Source organism: Rhipicephalus microplus, unplaced genomic scaffold, assembly GCF_043290135.1.
Source record: "Rhipicephalus microplus isolate Deutch F79 unplaced genomic scaffold, USDA_Rmic scaffold_48, whole genome shotgun sequence".
NCBI classification, from domain to species: domain Eukaryota; kingdom Metazoa; phylum Arthropoda; class Arachnida; order Ixodida; family Ixodidae; genus Rhipicephalus; species Rhipicephalus microplus.
This window is the reverse complement of record NW_027464621.1, coordinates 323,594-346,185: the sequence shown is the minus strand read 5'-3', so window position 1 is coordinate 346,185 and position 22,592 is coordinate 323,594. Positions and strand designations below refer to the sequence as shown.

Here is a 22,592-nt window from a genome sequence, read left to right as displayed (position 1 = left end):
TTTACAAACTTCATTTTCTTTTTGCAGCAATATTTTATGTGGCTAAGGCGCTCTGTCTATACTCCAAAACTCCCCTACCATGTCCTCTAGAAAGCAGTGCACACAAAAAAAATTGGTTGCAATTCTGCATGTTACACCGCAAATGTTGTTGAAAGACGATAGTGTTGCGTCTGGAGAGAGTGAACAAAACATTTATTTGATGTTCTGCGCAAGAAAATCGGTGAATGGTATTCTGGAGGCGCTGCACGTTAGAGTACCTCGAGCGTGTAGCGGAGGCGAACGAGCACATTGAGGACCGTTAAACACAAGGACCATCTGGTAGTTAACTTCGAAAACGAAAGCGTGCAGCCCGCGGAAAAAGATGCGCACCACTCTCGGAGGTGATAAGGTGTAGAACGCAAAGCGACGGGCAGGTGCCACCACTGTGACGTCGTAGCAAAGCATTGGAAACACCTTTTTTGAGCATCCGTTGCACTGTCAGCGCAGGGCGATAAACGCTACATTCCTTAGAGTTACTTGTGTGTGCCTCTTCTAGTATAAAGGCATACATACGAAACATCAAAGCGTTGTTTTGGTGCCTCAGATATGCGCAATAATTGTTTTTAATTGACAATCGCACAACTATGAACGCTAAACCTTGAGCAATATTGGGCGCTGTGGATGGGGTTGGCCGTTTGGTGCCGTTTGAGGTATCGTTAGGGCGGACAAAGAGACAAATGTAAAGACAGACATACCAAAATTTTTCCGTCGAAGGTCCCCAAGATTTAAAAATCTCACAGGGTACCTTATACATATGCCTAAGACATTTCGAAGGCAAGACAAAATTCACATTGTTTTTAATAGGATTGCAATTATATGGGCATTCTCTACTGGTTTTCGCCGTTGCCAGGGGTGTAGCCAACATTTTTTTTTAATTTAGGGGGGGGGGGGGGCAGGCAAAAGGTCATTTTTCGTTATGTATGCCATGGCGAAAAAATAATCAGAGGTGGGGGGGGGGGGGCACATGCCCAATGTGCCCCCCCCCCCTTCTGGCTACGCCACTGGCTGTCATGTTTTGTGTAATGTCCCAATCAATAACATACCCCAGCGCATCGTATTATACACGCCGGTAAGAGCACGCGAGCGGGAGCGACCAACGCAGCTAAAGCAGAGATAAGAAAAGTCAACCTATCTTCTTTGCACTGAGAGCGGATGCGATAACATCACCCTGCGTGCCAGGCCTTCCCATCGATTGTTATTCAAGCAGAGAGGAACGCACCACCCGTGTCTAAGGAACAGGAAGAAGCTAGAAACGTGAGGGGGAGGGGGGCGTTGTTATGAGCTTTGCCTTTAAGGGTGTGATCGCTGCGCACGCGCTATTTACGGCTGGTATACCCTTCTACCTTGTACAGTCAAAAGCAAGCTTGACGCGAACGCCTCGATGCATGACCTGGCCTACTTTGTCTGATGCCAGCCGTAAAGCACTAGTCGCTGTTGCGGAGGTAGTTCATCTTTGTGCTTATATAGTATGTCAACATGCATGGGGAACGTCTTAAAACAAAACTCAGCGGTACGCGGCGCTAGCTACAATGAAACCGTTTCAGGACACACTGCGCAGCGTTCGTGTTAAGCTTGCTGAAAACTGTACTCTCAACGCAAACAGACTGTGCGAAATGTGCTTCGCTTTCAAGAGCAGCACTGAGCCTTCATCGCAAGACAGCCACACTATCGTCGCGCCAATTCGGAGGTCCATTCGTACGTGCCGTTTGTGCTGTACAGATGGAATCACACTGGTCTAGAGCAGCAAAGCGCGTGCCTGTCGACACTGTTGTTAGCCGCAGATTCTATCTGACGTTAGCTACAAGTTACTATTGATGCTTACATTACAGCACAAGGGTCTAAGACGCAGTACAACCACGTTTGGTAGCATTACGACGTCTCTCTTTACATATTTTTGAAGAAAACACCAGCTGGAGCGGCCGGTTGGGCACTCTAAACAAGTGTGATTCCAAGTATACCACGCAAGAATTGTTTCAGGGGTCTCTAGTCACTCAAGTCGCGGATATCAAACACCATGCGTGCAGCAAGTTCTTGCGAGTGCATGGACCTTGGAAATAGCAACCCTGCCGCTAGTGCTCCTCACGGATGACATCTATAACAATAAAATTTATTGGTATCGCATTCATTGCTAAGAGCGTAGGTGAAACCAACAAATTGTATCTTTTAGATCTGATATTGCCGATATCACTTAACTCAAAAGAACGCTGGCTAAAGGGGCAGTTATCATTGAAGTTGCTGAAGCTTTCGTGCTATCATTTATCTAAGAGCAAACCAGAGGCTATTAGCCCAGAAAGTTAACGAGCAGTCTCATTATGCCTAGAGATAGTGCGTCCCAGCTACTTCAAGAGACGCAGCAGCCTCCCCTCCACCCCTCCCTTCAAAACGAAGCAATAAATGTGATGCCGTGATGTTCTTTTTTTTTTTTTTTTTACCGTCAGCTATTGACTCTGGAAAGCGAGAGGAAGACGTGTAACAAGGCATATCCACTTCACAGGCCTTCCGACACCAGAGCGGCCAGCAATGGCCTCACCATAGCTGCGCGTATTAAACCCGCATTGTGGCTGCTCCGACCAGAAGGCGTGGTTTTATAAATGAGATGATATTTAATAAGAAAGCACGCTAGAATTTTCAATTCGGACCCTAGCAACTTCAAGTTCGAAAGGGCAGGATCTTTTAGGGGTTTTACCGCCACAGCGATTGTAAACACGGATGTACGTGCTGGTGGAAGGAATTATGAAACAGCTCTTCTGTATGATGATTCATGAATAAAGTATATTAGAGGAAAAGTGTACACATTTCCACCATTTGCGTGGTGTTCTCCAGATGCGAAGCACGGAAAATTGGAATGCCATGTCGAGACATAGACGTGATAGACAATCTGGCAGAATGCATGCAGTTATTAGTAAAAATTACTTTATTACATGCCGTGCAACTCTTCAAATGAGCTATCAGCAGCACTCCTAGAACATATGACATCCGCCGATGAATCGCCGCCACAGCTTCACGCTACCGATTGGATTAGACGTCAGGAGCTCCTGCGGAGAGCGCGTTTCGCCGTTAAGCGGACTTGCACAACAGAGTTGCGATGGCACCAAACATAGCATCGTAGATTTTAGGACACATGTGCAACTGCTGTTTACTCAGCGTAATAAAATAGGTAAATGATTGTGACTTTCGTAGTCCTGAGAACAAGGTGCAGATGTATTGAAGCGCCTGCGTGGCGGCTATTGCCGGCGACAGACCACCTCAAGTCCGACATTGGCACAGTTTAGCGCAATTTTCGTTAATATTATCAGGATGGCGGAGTAAATCTGATTTGGCGCACTTTGGCACAGTTGGCACAAGAGTGCTGATGATGATGATGAGCGGTATTAATTAGCGCAAAGGCCAATTTATGGCCAAAGAGCACCATTTCAATAGACTAGAGATATAAACAAGGATATGATGCGTGGCTGTAAAGGGGCCTTGAAATTCCTCACGCTAACACGGGTAAAAACATAGAAGTCAAAAAATCATGACAGTGGCGTGAGATGTGTGCAGTGAAAGTGGATGGCACAATGTCATGATGATAAAGCCATGATGAAGATGTAGTCACCGCAGCCACGACCACGGTACCGAGGTCGTACTACGGATCACCTCGAAATATGGGGTGAAAGTTATGAACATCTTTTAAAAACGTGAAAAGTGATTGCAGTTTAAAAAGCGGATCCCTACCGATGAGCATCCCGGGGTGTAGTGGGAGCTGCTGTCGGTAGGGCAGTAAAAAGTGCTTTTTTCTTGGAGCATCTAGCTCATTGCACTGGACGAGAATGTGGAGAACCGTAAGTGGTTCTCCACATCTCTCACAATATGGTGGATTGCCGGTGAAAAGAAGATCTGAATGTGTAGAGTGTGTACGTCCTGTTCTTAGCCTTGAGTGTTACCTCTGTGTGTCGTGATTTTGATAGTGGCTGCCAATTACCTAGTTGCGGCTTAATAGCATGGAGTTTATTGTCTGTGTGTCTATCCCACGTGCTCTGCCAATACCCCCTGAGCTTTCCCTTTATAAAAGGTTTCAGGTCAAGTGCAGGGATTGGTATTCATCCATTGGAAGTAGTGTCATTGGCAGAAGCAGCCAGCTTGTCGGCCAAAACGTTCCCTTGTATCTGACGGTGCCCTGGCACCCAGCAGACAATTACATGCTGTTTTGATGTGTACAGTGTGCACAGAAGTGAGTAAAGTGACACTAGCACGGCGTTTTTGTGTTTCTTAGGAGTTTCCAGGGCTCTAACCACACTTAGGGAATCTGTGTATATTACCACCTTTTGTAATTTTATCTCTTTGATGTGTTTTACAACCACGAGTATTGCATAAGGTTCTCCTGTGAAAATGCTTGCATCAGGATGAAGATTGTTGTCCTCAGAAAAGGATTGGCCTACCACTGCATATGGCACAGAAGTGTTAGACTTTGAGGCATCGGTAAAGAACTCAGGGCATGTGTATTTATGTTGTAGTTCTAGGAAGTATGTATGTATGTATGTGTGCAAGTGTTGCGTGCTTTTTGACTTCAACAAAAGAGACATCACAGTCTAGAGCTGCCACGGTGGCAGATATGCTGCAGGAGCCATCAAACTGTGTTTGAGAAGAGGCACACCTGTTTCTTCGGCCAGGCCCCTTACACGGAGCGAGTAGGGCTGCCTAAACGAAGCACGGTTCTCAAACAAGCCAGAACAAGACAAATCATTAATTATGAAATGAGAGGGATGTTTCTTGTCTGCCTTCACCTTCAAAAAGTACAAAAAAGACAGCTAACATCTTTGTAGGTGGAGCGACCATTCTTTCGAATCCACGTACAGGCTCTCCCCAGGGCTAATTCGAAAAGGACCCGTAGAGAGGCGAAAGCCTAGATGGTGGACAGGGTCGAGAATCTTCAAGGCTGATGGTGTTGCCGACTGACAGATTATAGCAGCGTAATCTAGGCGTGTGCGTACGAGGCTTTTATATAAATGCACTAGACATTTCTTGTCACTGTCCCACGTAGTGTGTGACAACACTTTCAAAATATTCATTGTTTTTAGGCACCTGTCGTTTAAATACTTGATGTGTGGGATGAAGGTTAGCTTAGTGTCTAATATGAGACCAAGAAACTTGTGCTCGGTCTTCGCTGACAGAAGTTGACCATGCAGGTCAATGTCGGGGTCAGGATGGAGGCCCCTCTTTCGGCAGAACAAGACGCATGTGCTCTTTTGCACGTTGAGTATAGAACCATACTCATCTGCCCATTGAGATACCTTGTTCAACCCTAGTTGAACTTGACGTTGGCACATTGAGATGTTGAACGATTTGAAACCAATCTGTACATCATCGACATATATGACGTAAAATATATTACAAATGAGAGAGAGGTGCAAGGAATTCATTTTAACTAAGAAAAGTGTGCAGCTCAATACACCTCCTTGCGGCACTCCTGTTTCTTGGACAAATATTGGAGATAAGACGGTGCCAACTCGGACACGGAATGTACGGTTGGACAGGTAGCTTTCGATGATTGTCAGCATTCTACCCCGCACACCTAAATGTGACAGGTATCGCAATATGCCAAAGCGCCATGTAGTGTCATATGCCTTTTCCCTATCGAGGAACACAGAAAGAAAAAATTGCTTATGAGCAAAAGTGTCGAGACTTTGTGCCTCGATATGGACAAGGTGGTCAGTGGTGGACAGAGCCTCATAAAACCCACACTGGTATTGGTCAAGTAGGCCATTAATTTCAAGGAAGTGCATCAGGCACCAGTTAATCATTTTCTCAAAGATCTTGCAAAGACAGCTGGTTAACGCTATTGGCCTGTAGCTGGAAACTAAGGCCGGGTCCTTGTCTTGTTTTAGAATTGGGATAACGACAGCTTCCTTCAAGGCTGAGGATAGCTCGTTGGAAGACCATATCGCATTATACAAGGAGAGGACAGCTTTCTGGGTATCAGTGGGAAGGTGTTTTAACATTTCATATGCCACACGGTCCGGGCCTAGGGTAAATTTACTGCAGCAGGTAAGTGAGGCTTGTAGTTCAGCCAAACAGAAAGGTTCATTGTATGCCTCATGTGTGGCGGGTTTCCGCTCTAACCTCTGTTTTTCTATTTTGGTTTTGTATCGTCGAAAAGCTTCACTATAGTGTGATGAGCTAAAGGCCTGTTCGAAGTGCGCTCCGAGAGTGTTATCCTGGTCTTCGAAACTCTCCCCTTGTGTGTCTACTAGAGGAAGTGAATGTGCTTTTCGTCCTGCCACCTTACCAACCATGTTCCAGACTCTCACCTCATCTGTGTATGAACTAATGCCTGATAAAAATTGTGCCAACTTTCCCTTCTCACCGGTCGGCGCATCCTTCTTCCTTGCGACTTGATGTTCTTGAAGTTTACAAGATTCTCGGCTGTAGGCGAGTCTTCAAGCAACTTCCATGCCTTATTTTGTTTTTTTCGCACATCACGGCACTCATTATTCCACATTGGGACTCGTTGTTTGCCTGACGGTCCACATGTTTGGGGAATACATTTCTTTGCTGCATCAACCAAGAAAGCTGTAAAGTAGCACACACCATCCTCTATGCTTAACGCCGCCATGTCAGTCCAAGTTAATAGAGCCATTTTTTGAAACTTTTTTTAATCGACTTTGTCGGTGAGCCATTTGGGAACCTGTGCAGGACATGTATTTGTTATTGATGTGCTGACAATGATAGGAAAATGGTCACTAACATATGGATTATTAATGATTTCCCATTTAAGTAGAGGCAGGAGTGATGGGGATGTTATGCTGAGGTCTACTGTTGAGTACGTATTGTTAGCGATGTTGTAATATGTTGGCTCTATCCGATTTGTAATATCTAGGCTCTATCCGAATCAGAAGGCACGCACCGGAAGAAAAAAAGAACTGTTTAATCAGGCGACCTCGCACATCGCAGCGAGAGTCACCCCAGAGGCTACCATGAGCATTTAAGTCCCCTAGGACAAGGTAGGGTTGCGGAAGTTCGTCTATGAGGGACTGGAAGTCATGCTTTTCAAGACAGTGTTGTGGAGGTATGTATCGAGAGCAGATGGTGACGAGCCTAATTAAAAGAACTGCTTGAAGAGCCACCGCCTCAAGAGATGTTTGTAGTGATAGGTGTGTGCATGCAATCGCTTGATTGACTATTATGGCAACACCACCGGGTTGCACATTGGCATCATTCTGGTCCTTTCGTAAAATAACGCAATTGCGTAGAAAGTTAGTGAATTTTGGTTTCAAGTGTCTTTCTTGCACACACAGCACTTTTGGTGTATGTTTGTGTAAAAGTTCCTGGATATCGTCGAGGTTTCTCAGCAGTCCTCTGACGTTCCATTGTAGTATTTGTGACATTTTATTGTTGTGTGGTGCTGTGTGTACAAAAGTGTTGCGTTAGGTTACAGGGCTTTTTGGGGGCCTTGTGATTCGGGGTTTTCTTTTTTGGCCCACTCGAGGGAGATGCGCCTATCCTTCGGCGTTTGAGGCGCCGGAGGAGTGGGATTTGTATCAATCACCTCTTGTGAGGTGGTGCCTGCTCGGCAGGCACCTTCACAGAATTTTCGGACCTAACTGCGCTTGCAGTGGTCCGAGGTTCAGCAGACACGGTGGTCCGCCAGCCCTGTTTGTCAGGTGGCGGAGCAGTACAGGCTGCTCCAGCCGGGGGCGCTGGTGGCACTGCCGCGGCCACACTCTGTGTGACATTCGCAGGTGCAGAAACGTATGGCGTGGGGCCTTGGCGCATCACATCGGCAAAGGAGGGAAAAGACTGGTTGTGTAGTGCGAACCGTTGACATGCTCCTTGGAATGACAGATTTTTAAGTTCTACTATTTGTTTCTCTTTTTTCCATGAGGGGCATGATCATGAGTAGGCAGGGTGATTTCCTTCACAGTTCGAACAATGAGTTGCTTCTGAGGTACAGTCGTCCGATATGTGTTGAGTGGATGCACACTTTGTGCATGTGGCTCGCCCTCTGCAACTCTGCGATCCGTGCTAGAAATGTGGACACTTGAAACATGGAGGAGGATTGGGGATATATGGTCTTACACGGAGCTTACAGTAGCCGGTTTCAAGTGATTCTGGTAAGTCACTAGTACCGAAGGTGACAACTATGTGTTTAGTGGGTGTTTCTTTTTTGTCTTGTCGTATAATAATTCTCTGTACCGTGACTACATTTTGGTTTTGCCAGCCTTCTAATGGTTCACTTTCTGAGAGTTCAAGGTCATCATCAGAAATAACGCCTCGGACAGTGTTCATGGAGCTGTGCGGGCCCACTGAAACAGGGGTTTCTCCAAACGCTACAAGTTTAGACCGCTTCTCATATTGAGCTTTGTCACGAACCTCCAAAGGAGATCGCCACTTCCCATCTTTGTGACTTCATAGCCTGGACCTGTTGCTTCGGTGAGAGTTTTCAACACAAGTTAAGGTGAAATTGAACGTACTGTCTTCTTTTTGTTCTGGCTATGAATAACATGTTCTGGCTATAAATAACATGGTACTTTTAGGTTGGTTTTAGTGTATTGAGCATGAACGTGTCTTCGGTGCACCATCTTTTCAGGGAGCGACCAGGAAGGGGGGGGGGGGGGAAGCATTTGCTATAAATTGACTATAGTGTTCGGCAGCGGTGCCAGCCGCCCACCACCGAGCCCAACCAGGGGACGTGGAAGGAGATGCTGGGCAAGCCCTGTCAACGCCAGCTGTACAGCGCTGCTATAATCTAATATGGAACAGCCAAGACTGGGTATCCACACAAGTTTAACACTTGCCACCAGGAAATTTGGAAGTAGATGAAAAAGAGAAAATGACGGGACAGATAAAAAGTGAGAGATAAAGACGAAGATGTAGGGAGAGAGAGATAGGAAAAGGCGACTGCCGATTTACCCTGGGTGGGTCAGCCCAGGGGTGCCAACTACGTGAAGCCGGGGCCAAAGGGGTGTGTTGCCTCTGCCGGGGGGCCTTAAAGGTCCAAGCACCCAGCGTCAGCTCAACCCCCAGGATCCCCTTTTACCCGGACACGGCTCAGCCATGCACAGCTAGGCATGGGAGGGAGTAGACCCCACCCCCACCCCCCCCCCCCACCCCGTTAGCTCGGGTCCGTGGTGTCGCTACTCACCAAACGCCTTCATACGCAGACGCCCCAGCGGGGGGCGCAAAAGTGCGCCTATGAAATCCTTTCAAGTACCTATCAGTGCACCTAGAGTGTGCATATCATACCTAGAGTGCCCCTATCAAATACCTATCAAATCCTTTAAAAGACTCCGAGAAGTCAGATGTGGATCTGCCAGGCAGGTGACCTTGAGATTTGGGAGATTCGTCAAACTAAGGAGTAGAAGTGGCGAGAAAAAAACATACACAGCTTTTTTTTAGCTTTTAAGGGCTGCATAAATGTCACGCAGTGCTCTAAATAATTGCCAGCAACTTGTTTAGACATCAGCGATCCTATTAGTACTCACGAATATGCGACGTATACACGCATGAGTAATGGATTGTTTGCAATAATCTGCAAGGCGGCTTTCCTGTAAGGCTTGTTTTCTAACGAAAAACTTTCGTTCACACACTGCTTTTCTCACTCATTGTGCTTTTACTTCTCCAAATTGCAGCGAAGGCACACGCGTACAAAAAAAATGTCGCCTTTTCAAATAACAGCGAAGGCAAGTGAGCACGTGAGTAAAACAAAATGTCCAAAAGGGGAAAGGCAAAAACACAGGGAGTGAGAAAAGCAGTCTGTGAAAGAGAGTTCTTGGTTGAAAAACAAACCTTACAGAAAAGCCACCTTGCAGATTATTGCAAAGTGTCCACTGAACGAACTGCACTGTGTCCGTAACTAGTACAAACAGCCCCTCCCAAATCTTAAAACGCTTTTTCTTCAGGCTACCAGTGTACTGCTACGAAGGTGGGATAAGCGGCATTCTGCACAGGTTAGTACAAGGCCAACAAATTTTCGAACTATCCCCCCCCCCCTTTTTTTTTTCATGGTGGGGTTAGGTTTAGGGAACAACTTCCCGACTTGCTTCTAAGGCGCATTTGACTACATAAAGCGACAATGGCACACGCCCACTGGCCCCGTGATGGCACTGCATTGTATCGTACGTGCCATAACTATGTCAACTAACGAGGTTGCTGGCACCGTCAACATTTGCAGCACGTCGAGTTTGTTCACGCACAGTAACAGCGGCATACGCTTCCAGCTTGTAGTGACACGTATACAGAAGGAGTATGGCCACTAGCGTGGGTCCGGTCTTAGCGAGCCACAGGGCACGCGTTAACCGTCGCCATGGTGAGAACATGATACTGCTCAAGGTCGCAACACTTTATTGTCTGTGGCAACACCAAAACGAAGTACAGGCCGTTGCAAAGGCGTGGCGGGAAAGCAAATGGGCTTATCCACGCCACAGGTGAGAAGTACTACACAGGGGTGCCGCGAGCTCCGTGCTAAAATTGATTCACGGAGACACCGGGACCAAGGCTCGGTTGCTCGAGCGAGGGCAAAGGCGCTCGCGTTGGCTTCGAAGTGAGACGGGTCAACGTAGCTTAGCCACGCACTAGGACACCGTACCGCCCTTCGGCCAAGCATACGCAAAGGGGCAACAAAAAATTAGCGTTCGAGGCGCCGTCAGCGAAGTCCGCCGAGCCCTGAGCAATGGGAGTCGATGGACGGAAAAGTGAATGCTTGGCTCATTGTAAGCTGTCCCAGAGAATCCAACTCACTCTCTGACGCGTGCGCGCGAAACGTCCCGAGAGATTCGCACCCGGCGCCACAGTCGACATCCGCTACAAAGTGAGAGGGGTTAAAACGGCCCTTCTTGCTCTCCCAGTGCGGCAGACAGCGGAGGAGGGGAGTCATGTCGGGACATGAGAACGGCAGAAAAGGCGGAAAAGCCCGCGCAAAGGTGGCGGGCTAGCCTCAATTCCCTCAAGCTTTAGTTTTTAGCATGTCATATTTGGGTTCGCGAACTAGGAAATTCATATTTGCCGCGTAGTGCTGGCTGCAGTCGCGCATTTCTCTCTTGAGTTTGCGTCATCCCTCTGATAAATATCGGCTTTGTCAGAGGACCAATAGGCGCACGGTGTTTTTACTTCATCTGGCAGATTGCACTTCGCAAATGTCCTGGTCTAATAAGTAATATCTTACACCATAGTTTAGGGTTAAGGTCTGCGCACCAGGACTATTGAATTGAAGAGAACTGCAAGTAGCCAACGTGGCCTTCATTTGTTGCTGAAATTAGAGCAACTGAAAAAAATTCGAGACTGGTCGGGCATTTTGGTGCTGTGTGGCACAATTTCGGTAAATTTCATGGCCATGGCAGAGCTTGGCAGAAAAGTTGGGAATTGTATCAAATTGGTGCAATTGGCAAAGCTGTTGCACTTCTGTGTTTAAAGTAATTTAAAGCAAGGGCAAGGCTCTGTGGTGGAACACTTTCCCACAACATAGTAGTCCTGAAGGGCTCGATTCAAGAGAGAATCAGGGAAAAAAATGTTTGATTAGAGTCGAATCAAATATTTTTTTTTATTTTTATATTTTTATCTGGCTCGAATTTTAGCTCATGGATAACACCGATTTTTTCCTCACAAGCAATGACGCTGACACAAAAACTTAATTTTTCGCAAAACGAGGTCTTAGACACTATCACGTGAATATTTCAGTTTTACATGCCAAACCCACAATGTGATTATCAGGGACATCGTAGTAGAGGGCTTCGAAAATTTAGACCATGATGTGCATTACAACTGGGGCATTTTATCCGCTAAGAAAATTGAATGCACATTACATTCGGGGGTGAACTAGAGTTTGGCAACTATGGTACCTCAACAATCAAATGTCATATTACAAAAGAGCAGGCTCCGATCAATTCCACAAACTGATTTGCTTACCTGTCGTGTTCCCTGGATCCTCCTCTAAATGATCGCCTAGAATCTTGGCTGCTACAGACCCTTAGTTCTGCAACAAACAGAGGGGGCTACAGTAAGCACTGACACACAACATGCTTGACAGGCAGTTGCCTTAGAATGATGGGAAAATGTGGACAAGCATGATCAGCCAAACCCTGTGAACAGCGACAACTTTTTGTTTTCTGCCCCGTCTTGACATGTTGTTTGAAGCTCTGTGTGTACTAACTAGCCCCCAACAATTAGCATGACAGCTTTTACATAAGTTGCCTTAATTCCTACATTTTAATGCCATAATTTTATTCCCAAAAATCTATGTGACCTGATCTAGCCTCTATTTTTCTTTTACCTTCAGAACACTGTACTTAGGTATCAAACCTGTTCAAACCGAGACGAAGAAAATCTTTTTATGCTCATAAAAAGAAATTTAACTCTCAACTAATTAAAAACATTCACATTATAGAGCTAAAAACTAAACAACAGAGCAAATACTTCTCAAATTCAATGATTATGAAATACCTTATGCTGATTGGACACACACCTATAAACAATTAGGCAATCCAATCATTAAAAATTCTTTTGGAAATACAGAAGGGGTGGTGTAATGCATATCTAACACACTTATGGTGATCTGTTTGATATATACTGAACACTGCCCCATTAGGAGTGGCCAATTAAACTTTTAATCAATTAATCACTTTGGTACAATAATCGATGAATTGACTTTTTTATGAGTGCTTTAAAAAGGTATCCCATTGCTTGACAAGCATTGTTTGTCTAAGAATGGATGCTTGATTGAGTTGGTATACGTTCATCTTGGTTGACAAACAGCACACGAGAGGGGGACTGAGAATAACATACTGGTCTCCTAGCCTGCCTGCTCCAGCGCACCTGTCAGTGCCTGTTTTGTGTTTCTTATTCTTTGTCATCTTCTCGTGTGCACTGTATCAACAAAGGTGAAAGAATCGTTTGTTTTATCTAGACCGAAGTCTTTCTATCAGACGCACTAGAGATCACATGTGCACATTTGTGCCTTAGTGAAAAGTAGTACTTTCGCCCAGTGGGTAAAGGTGCACTGTCATGTATTGGGGATATGATAAAATGAGGGATATGTGGCCCTCATCCACGGACGATTTGGCAGCAGGTCATATTTCCTCAAAGCCTGCCTACTCGAGTGCACCGATATCGGAGGCATGTTCGGCGACTACACTGGTTGAAACTATTATTATTATTATTATTATTATTATTATTATTATTATTATTATTATTATTATATTTACATACACAGATACACAAAGAGAGAAAGGAGGGGTTGTGGAGATGAAACCCTCACCTGAAATTTTATTTTGCTAGGATATCAATTGCCTTAATATACACTCATACATACATATACATGCACGAACATTAAGTACATTAAGTACACATACATTCAGTAAATTACATACATTAAACATACATTAAGTAATGATCCCAATACCGCAGGCGGCATTGGGCTCATTCTACTAGCGTACAAATGCGTGTTGAAGTGAAAAAGGTTAAGTGTGTTCGATTTTTGCATGTCTGCATCGCTCAGCTTGCTCTCGTGCTCACCCGCCAAGGAGCGGTGTTGGGGGTGAGGGCAACGATTGCTGTTATCAATAAAACAAAATATCTTAATTGATTAATTGAAATACAAAAACTAATTTTGATTATTCAATTATTTATGCACTTTGAATTGATCAAGCATTCACTGATTTTGCTATCCTTATGTACCGTTTCAAAGGCATTTTTTTAACAAACATTGCCCAACTTTTAGGCAGCATTCTAATGAGCCGCCATCATCCTTCGAAGGAGTACTGACACAAATTTTAAGGCAAGATAACTAGTGGCATAGATTTGTGGGGACGCATTTGCATCATTTATGAAACATCAATGGTTAATACAGCCTAGGACATATTTAAAATCAATTTTAATGTGAGTGCCGCAGCACGGCACACGAAACACACCTTTGGTTTTTGTGTGCAACCACCACCTGCATCACGAGTTTGTGTTGGCTTCGACAATCCTTGTGAGCGCTTACTCCTAGCAGACTTTTTCAATAAAGAGAGAGGGCCGGCTTGCTCGGGAGTACAAAGGCTGATGTCCGTGCCAGTGATGCCAAACCTAAGCATATCTGTAGAGAGTTTCCTGTCGGTTTCAGGGATACAGCATCCTTTTTTATTGAATCTAGAGGTTTTGGTAAAGCTACGGAAATACTACATTGATTGATTGATTAATTGATTGATTGATTGATTGGGTTTAACGTCCCAAGACCACCATATGATTATGAGAGACGCCGTAGTAGAGGGCTCCGGAAATTGCAACCACCTGGGGTTCTTTAACGTGCACCCAAATCTGAGTACACGGGCCTACAACATTTCCGCTTCCATCGGAAATACAGCCGCCGCAGCCAGTATTCGAACCCGCGACATGCGGGTCAGCAGCCGAGTACCTTAGCCACTAGACCACCGCGGAGAGGCATGGAAATACTACATTACACAACCCTAATAACAGGCATCACTGAGTAAATCAAGCGTTTTCAACCAGGCAACATTAAACGATAATTTCAATGATAATAGAGCCGACGTTCTAATGTGCTGAGTGAAGGCTGTGGTAGTTCTGTAACAAGTGATTATCATATGCTAAATACCGCATGGAAATCAAACTTTGTCGTCGTAAGTGTTTAGCACGCACATGCATGTCATCATGAGCACCCTGCACAATGACTGCTCTGTGAAACAAAGAGAAGTTTCGTCTTGTAGTGCACATCAAAATATGCCATGTTCACACTCGCCATATGCCTTTTCGGTGCAGTTTCCATGTCTAATAACTTCTGGGCCAAGAAAGAAAAACAGCAGGACTGACATTTGGCGAATTGGTATGGATTCCTTATTACGAAAACAGCATTAAAGAAAGAGATGAAAAGACTGTTCATGTTTATTCATTCATTTGTAAACAGCATGCAGTGCTGATAGTAAATGTGGAAAATTAGAAACCGATTTTAGCTTTGCAAGCTACAAGTTGTGGGGGTGCTGACACCCCCTTTAAAGTAGTTTGCCCTTCATAGCACACCTGTCTTGCGCATAAGCCGCATTTAGAGGTGACAACTATCGAGCAGTAGGGTGCAGAGTGCTCGCCAGCGGTTATTACCCCCATCATCGTCATGGTAAGAACGGTGGCACCAGCAGTGACGCCTGGTGGCAAGCCTTGGAGGCGGCGTGGGAGAGATAAGCGGGTCTCTTTTGGCGGTTGGTGCGAGCGGTTGCTGCTCGCTCCAAACACCGCGGGCTGTAGCTAACGACACCACGGGCTGTCTGCTGTAGGCCCTTGTGGTAAGACGGGCGTTGGCGAAGCCGCCTTGTGTGTGTTCTTCTGTTCGTTATGTTTTGAGTCATGTATAATTTATTGTGCAAGGTTGTTTAGCGTGTTGGTCACAATTGATGTCATAATAATTCAGCTGACACTATCGTCGTTATAAAGCAGTCAAATAAATGTGTGTTGTTTTGGTTCGGTTCTACAGCGTCTACTGTGTCTGTTTACTCAAGGAGTGTGGCACTCTCTCCACTTCGATACCCTACACTGGCGCCCAATATGGGGCTCTTGGAGCATCGGACGAGTTTTCGCGGTTCGGTACAAGCCTTTGTTTGAGCCGGGGTAGAGTAGGCTTAGGGGGACTTCCATGGCTAGCGTCGGCGGTGTGCTTTGTCGAGAGCGAGGAGATCGGTTAAGAGGTGTTTAAACTTGTCAGCACGTTGAGCAGTTTTTTTTTTTTTTTTTGCTTGGAAGTGCTTTTTTTGTAGTTTGTTTTCAAGAACATTGCTCATTTGGGATGAAAGCCATGCGGTCTGTATCCTGGGGTGAGCAAAGCTTGGAGCACGTGGATTGCAGGCCACGCCCGAAGCGAGCGAGTACAAAAGCCTCGTGGGGCGTCACATTTTCTGTTAATCATCATCATCATCATCATCAGCCTAACAACGTCCACTGCAGGACAAAGGCCTCTTCCATGTTCCGCCAGTTAACCAAGTCCTGTGCTTGCTGCTGCCAATTTATACCCGCAAACTTCTTAACCTCATCTGCCCACCTAACCTTCTGTCTCCCCTTAACTCGCTTGCCTTCTCTGAGAATCCAGTTAGTTACCCTTAATTAACAGCGGTTATCCTGTCTACGCGCTACATGCCCGGCCCATGTTCATTTCCTCTTCTTGATTTCAGCTATGATATCCTTAACCCCCGTTTGTTCCCTAATCCACTCTGCTCTCTTCTTGTCTCTTGAGGTTACACCTACCATTTTTCTTTCCATTGCTCGCTGCGTCGTCCTCAATTTAAGCTGAACCCTCTTTGTAAGTCTCCCTGTTTCCGCTCCGTGGCTAAGTACCGGCAAGATACAGCTGCTACACCTTCCTCTTGAGGGATAGTGGTAATCTACCCGTCATAATTTGAGAGTGCTTGTCAAATGTGCTCCACCCCATTCTTTTTCTTCTATTTACTTCAATCTCGTGGTTCGGCTCTGCGGTTATTACCTGCCCTAAGTAAACATAGTCTTTTACAACTTGAAGTGCACTACTGCCTATCTCGAAGCGCTGCTCTCTTCCGAAGTTGTTGTACATTACTTTCGTTTTCTGCAGATTCATTTTAAGACCCACCTTTCTGCTCTCCTTGTCTAACTCCGTAATCATGAGTTGCAATTCGTCCCCTGAGTTACTCAGCAATGCAATGTCATCGGCGAAGCGCAGGTTACTAAGGTATTCTCCATTAACTCTTATCCCTAACTGTTCCCATTCTAGGCTTCCGAAAACCTCCTGTAAGCACGCGGTAAATAGCATTGGGGAGATTGTGTCCCCCTGCCTTACACCCTTCTTGATTGTTATTCTGCTGCTTTCTTTATGAAGCACTATGGTAGCAGTTGAGCCCCTGTAGATTTCTTCCAGGATGTTTATATATACTTCACTGACGCCCCAATTCCGCAGTGTCTGCATGAGGGCTGATACTCCCTCCCACATGCATACATGCATACGTCAATTTCTGTTAATAACTTGTTCTATTTCTTCAGGCCCAGGGAGCCGGGTGTTGTTGCTGCCTTGTCATGCGGCTCGACGCCTGGGTGTCGTGACATCGTCTGGGACGGTAGGTGCCGATGGCTCGGTAATTTGCTGTGTGCGGCAAGCGAGTAGGGCCACCTTACAGAGTGGATGTCCCTTTGCTACTGCTTCTTCTGTGCCTAGGCTGAATGCGTGGTGGATGTCGGTTGTTGTCAAGCGACTCATTAGGCCTAAGGCTCTGCAAAGCCGCCTGGCGCACGTGGCACAACTAGGATCGTTGCGATGAGGTGTTGCACTCTGCTTCCCTCACTTTATTTTATCTTGCGATGCACGAGTGAAGAAAAACAACCTTTGTTTTATTTTAGCTGGGCGTCTCGGCTGCCACCAATGTATTAGCTAGCAGTACTGACCACCGTACAACGTGGGTGAAGAGCCCGAAGCTCCCTTACCTTTGCCCTAGTGCATTGTTCTTTCAAGTGTTTTTAATGTACGCAGCGGGAGTGATGTAACCTGCGGCTGGCTGTCTTCTGCACATCGTCAGCGCCGCTGGCCAGGAATGTGGTCGTGAGGCCGGGCGTGGAGATGCCTGGGACCAGCGAAACTGCCTGCAGTCTTGCGCCCTTGTGAGTGCTGGTCTTAACCAGAAGACGTGTCGGTGCGAGTGACGGTTCCTCATGCTGACGGCAACGTTGCCGTTGCGGGACCAAAACTGAGGTGAAGTCGTCGAGCCAGACAGTGCAGCAGTGTCGACTGGCGGCGATGTTGTGGTGCACAGACACAACATCGCTTTAGGGGCATGGGTTGTCATTTTTTGTTATAGCTTGTGTAGCTGTTTCGTTTCATGCTGCTGTTTATTCGGGATATGGTTTGAATTAAGGTTGGGGGGATGGGGGTGCTGACACCCCCTGTAATGTAGTTTGCCCCCTCATGGCGCATGTGTCTCGCGTATAAGCCGCATTCATCGGTGAAAACTATCGAGCGGTAGGGGCAATGTGCTCGCCAGCGGTTACTACCACCATCGTCATCATGGTTAGAACGGTGACGCTGGCAGTGACGCCTAGCGGCAAGCTTTTTTGGCGGCACAGGAGAGACAAGCAGGTCTCTTTGTTGTGTGGCATGTTGGCGCGAACGGGTGTGTCTAGCGGTGGTGTGCCGTACACGGCACAGTGGGCACTCTGCAGTGGGCCCTCGTGGTAAGTCAAGCATTGGCGAAGCCGCCTTGTGCGAGTTCTTGTGCTTGTTATGTTGTTGAATGTTGTGCAACTTTGTGTAAGGTTGTTTTAGCAGGTTGATCACAATTGATCTTATAATAATTTGGCTGGCAATATCGTCAATCTAAAGCCAGTTGAATTAAACAAATGTGTGTTGTTTTGGTTCGTTTCGTCTGCGCCTGCTGTGCCTGTTCACTCCAAGCCAGTGGCACTCGCCACATTGAGACCCCACAAAGTGCAAGACAGGCACTACGGGCTTGTAATAGCATACCTGCCAAGTTCAAGAATTCTTAAAATCTGGCAGATTTCCTCAACAGGGGTAGAGGGAGGGTGGGTCACACTGATTTATTTGCCTCCCCTTTTTGCACCAAAAGAAAACAAAAAGAAACATTGCTGAAAAAAATAAAACGGGGGGGGGGGGGGGGGACAACTTCGCACATGTAAACATCCATGTCTTATATGATGGCTTGGAGTGGCCGAACACACGAAGGTAGTGTTTACCCAACTACAATAGAAGCTGAGAGTCTTCGAGGGGGTGCACAAATATGCATATCTCCCGAAATTTTGTAACATCTGAATAACTAGCACAATCTATTCTTGTCAAAATATCTCATGTATCATGATTATATATGGTAGCACAGACAAAGGACACAAACAAGAAAAGGCACATTCAAAACAACACAGCGCTAACTTTCAATAACAGTTTATTACACGCAGATCCCCTTAGTGTATGTACTCCACCACGCCATAGGTCACATGTGCATAGCTGTCGCAACCATGAATTATAACCAATGCGCATGCATCAGCCCATTACAACACAATATTTTCCCCACTTTTCTTGCTTTTTCTTTCTTCCTTTTTTTTCATGCGTAACCAAAAAAAAAAAACACTTATCGCGAATACATGTAATCAAGTTTCTTATTTGTCAACATCACTGATAAAGTGCTCACACATGCTTCACCAAGCGCTGAAATTCTGCCAGCCTCCATTATCAATCACGTCATCTCGCACCTACTTCTATTCATAATAACCATTTCCTTGAATTTGGGTATGCAATTACATCTCTGGCAATGATGGGAAAGAAATCCGTCGGGAAGAACACTATTTACTTTGTTATTGTGCTCATGCAAGCGATCATTTATGCATCTACTGGTCTGTTTGACATAGCACTTTCCACAAGTAAGTGGAATCAGGTAGATAGGTAACACACATGATGCATTCAACAAATAGGTTTCTATGCTTCTTTTGGCATACATTCGCTTTTGTGGTTACGCACGGGAGAAAAAAGGAAGAAATAAAAAGCAAAAAAAGTTGAATAAACTTCGAGACATTCATTTTAAAACCAATAACACTAAAAATACATCACGAGGATCTCGAAGGCCATGCTTTTCAGGCTCGCATGCCATTGTGCGCTAGCGAACAAGGAAGGGAGTGCCATTGCAGCGAGATCGCCGAGTCACTTCGCATTCTCATTTTGGTGTTCTCGGCAATACGATCTTTTTGAAAAACACTATGCCCACGCATTAAGACCTGCAGATCACAGATCAAACATACTGGTGCACTTGTAAGGGCCGTGCAGCAAACTTGATCAGCGTGATAAAGTAACACTGCCTTTTCGTCACCTGCACGCAAAAAGGGATCAGAACTTGCCAGAACACGACCGAAAATTTATCAATATTTGCTAGGAAAAGTGCACTTTCTGGGCTTCGGCGTGGCACAGTGTTCGATATAGCGGATGTCCCGCTATGTAGTAGTTCGATATGTGGGTGCACCGATCCTGTTTCTGCATGAGAAATTCAAGGGGATTTTTTTTTAACTGTTCGATATGTGGGTGCACCGATCCTGTTTCTGCATGAGAAATTCAAGGGGATTTTTTTTTAACTGTTCGACATAGCCAATAATTCGGTATATCCGAGTTTGATATATCCAGGATCAATGGTAATACAATGCTTTTTACTCAAGTGTGTGAGTATTCAAACTTTGAAATGATTTCTCTAATGGTGTTTGCTATTGGATTCGTTTCACACCGAAATTTTCACACCGAAAAAGTCAGTATGGTTTTCAAAAAAATAAATCAACAGAACAAGCTCTACTGTATATCAAAGATAAGATAACCGAAAATATGGAAAACAAAAAATATACTCTTGGGCTCTTCCTCGATCTTCAAAAGGCATTTGACTCCACACAATTCAAATCATTGATTCATAAACTATCAAGTTATGGGGTGCGTGGAGTTGCATTTCAACTGTTTAAAAGTTACCTTGAAGATCGTTATCAATATGTACAACTGAATAATACTATTTCTGCAAAGATAAAATTAAACCAAGGAGTCCCCCAAGGGTCTATACTGGGGCCATTATTGTTCCTTACCTATATAAACGATATTGTCAATATACCTCATTCTCCTGAACTTATAATGTACGCTGATGATACGAATGTTTTCTTTTCATCAGACAATCTAATATCACTTGAGGTCAGTGTAAATAATTATCTAAGCAATCTTTCAAATTGGTTAAGGCAAAATGGACTGCGCTTGAATGCAAAAAAAAAACAACCTATATGATATTCCAACCTATAAACAAACCTATTAGTAACATAGCTGTAAAAATCGAAGGAAATTGCATCGCACATGTTAAGGAATAAAAGTTTCTTGGTGTATGGTTTCAGGAGGAATTAAACTGGAACACACATGTAAATCATCTGATCACTGCATTAGTGCGAATAGTTGGTTGTTTTTTTAGAACAATGCACTTAATCCCAATGAGGTTAAAAATAAGTATGTATTATGCACTCTTCCATTCTAAAGTAACTTATGGGATGTTAGTCTGGGGAACGACATCACAAGGGAATTACCATAAGTTAATAACTATACAAAAGAAAATACTGTGCTGCTTTGAAAAATACAGGGGGAATCTACAAGACTTGCGCACTGCTCCACTATTCATTAAACATTCCATACTCAGAATTGATCAATTATATCATTTTAAATTGCTCCAGTCAATACAAAAGACTAAGCTATATGAAGAAAGTTGCACCGAAAGACCACACTACAGTCTGCGAGAACAAAAGAAACGAGCTCTTAGAACAAGAACCAAGTATAGAAAACAAAGTGTTGCTTACCAGGTACCTCAGGTTTTAAATACCCTTGCAGATCAATTGAACTTTAGGGCTAGTAGTGCGACTTTCAAGAAACAAATAAAGAATTAGGGCTAGTAGTGCGACTTTCAAGAAACAAATAAAGAACTTATTCACAACCACCGGTCTACACTATCGAAACTACGTAATGGAGTTTCATGCCTCTGCAAATGCTTAAATTGTTCATAAATTTCTATGTCAATTATACGAGTGTATACAGCGCAATTCATTGTATACGCATGCATTTTGTGTCTGTTTTTAAGTTGTTTCATTGATATCGTTAAGTTGTGAATTTTTATGAGAGTGACCTCTAATTCTTAAAATGTGTTATGTAAACTTCTTATGCTATTTATGTTTGAATTTTGTGTGTACAATTGCAGGTTGCTTGAAACCAATGTATTGAATATATATATTGCTTGTCAGTGCTAATGTCTAAGCTTTGCACCGTCACGGACTGCGGAAGGACAAGGGCCTTTGTCAGGCTGTTCGCCTTTAGCCCTTTGCCCCTGCGGTGAGCTATGTATCCGGCTTACTGTAAATAAAAGCACTACTACTACTACTACTAATTGCAACAGAAGAAGTAAGATGTAATATTTTTGTGTCAGTACTTTTTTAAACGTCAAAATGGGAAAAGGCCCGTGTCTTTATGTCACTCAGGTAAGTTTCGCAACATTAGCGAGCCTGCTTGCTCGTCTCCTACATATGTATAGCTACAAAGTACGGCAATGTTTTACAGCAACGGCAACAGCCAGAGACACTAGGTTAGGCAAATACAAAAAAACTGCAACTCCACAATGGCAGTCCGCACCAGAAGCCTTAACACAATGTGCACATTCCTACGGCTGTCGATGCACTGAGGCACACAGTCCCCAAAAGCAGAAGCTTTAAGATCTATTCCTGTCCACGCCTAAACAATTTTGCGGACACGTGAGGGCATCTATAAAACAGGCACTCTGTGATAGAAGGATGGGCTTTGTCGTCATTACAAAAAGCGTAACATCAACTTGGCAGCAGCTCGACATCGTGCTCAACAAGCCTTTCAAGGACTGCGTGTGTAAACATTATACGATTGAATAGCCAGCAAAAGCCCGTGAACCACAACCAACTAGCTGTGCAGGCTGCCACTTTGCAAGGTGTGTGCATTGCTGTCCAAGCAGTGCCGTAACTACCCGAAGAAATGGTAATGTGTGTACTCTTTGAAGTGCTGCATAAGCAATCCCCTCAAAAGCACCACGGACTATGTACTGTTGAACACA

General features: G+C 44.9%; 1 protein-coding gene across 8 annotated transcripts in view; it reads right to left on the bottom strand.

The window, feature by feature from the left end:
• The window catches only part of LOC119177277 (nuclear receptor coactivator 5), a 284,872-nt gene that overhangs the window by 221,726 nt on the left and 40,554 nt on the right, over positions 1–22,592 (bottom strand). For all 8 annotated transcript variants that reach the window (XR_012889295.1, XR_012889294.1, XM_075884802.1 and 5 more), the window contains one exon: positions 11,920–11,986. Coding sequence is in view for 4 of the 8 variants with exons in the window: in XM_075884802.1 (XP_075740917.1) it covers positions 11,920–11,986 (67 nt within the window). In the remaining 4 variants the exon portion in view is untranslated. The remainder of the gene's footprint in view (positions 1–11,919; positions 11,987–22,592) is intronic.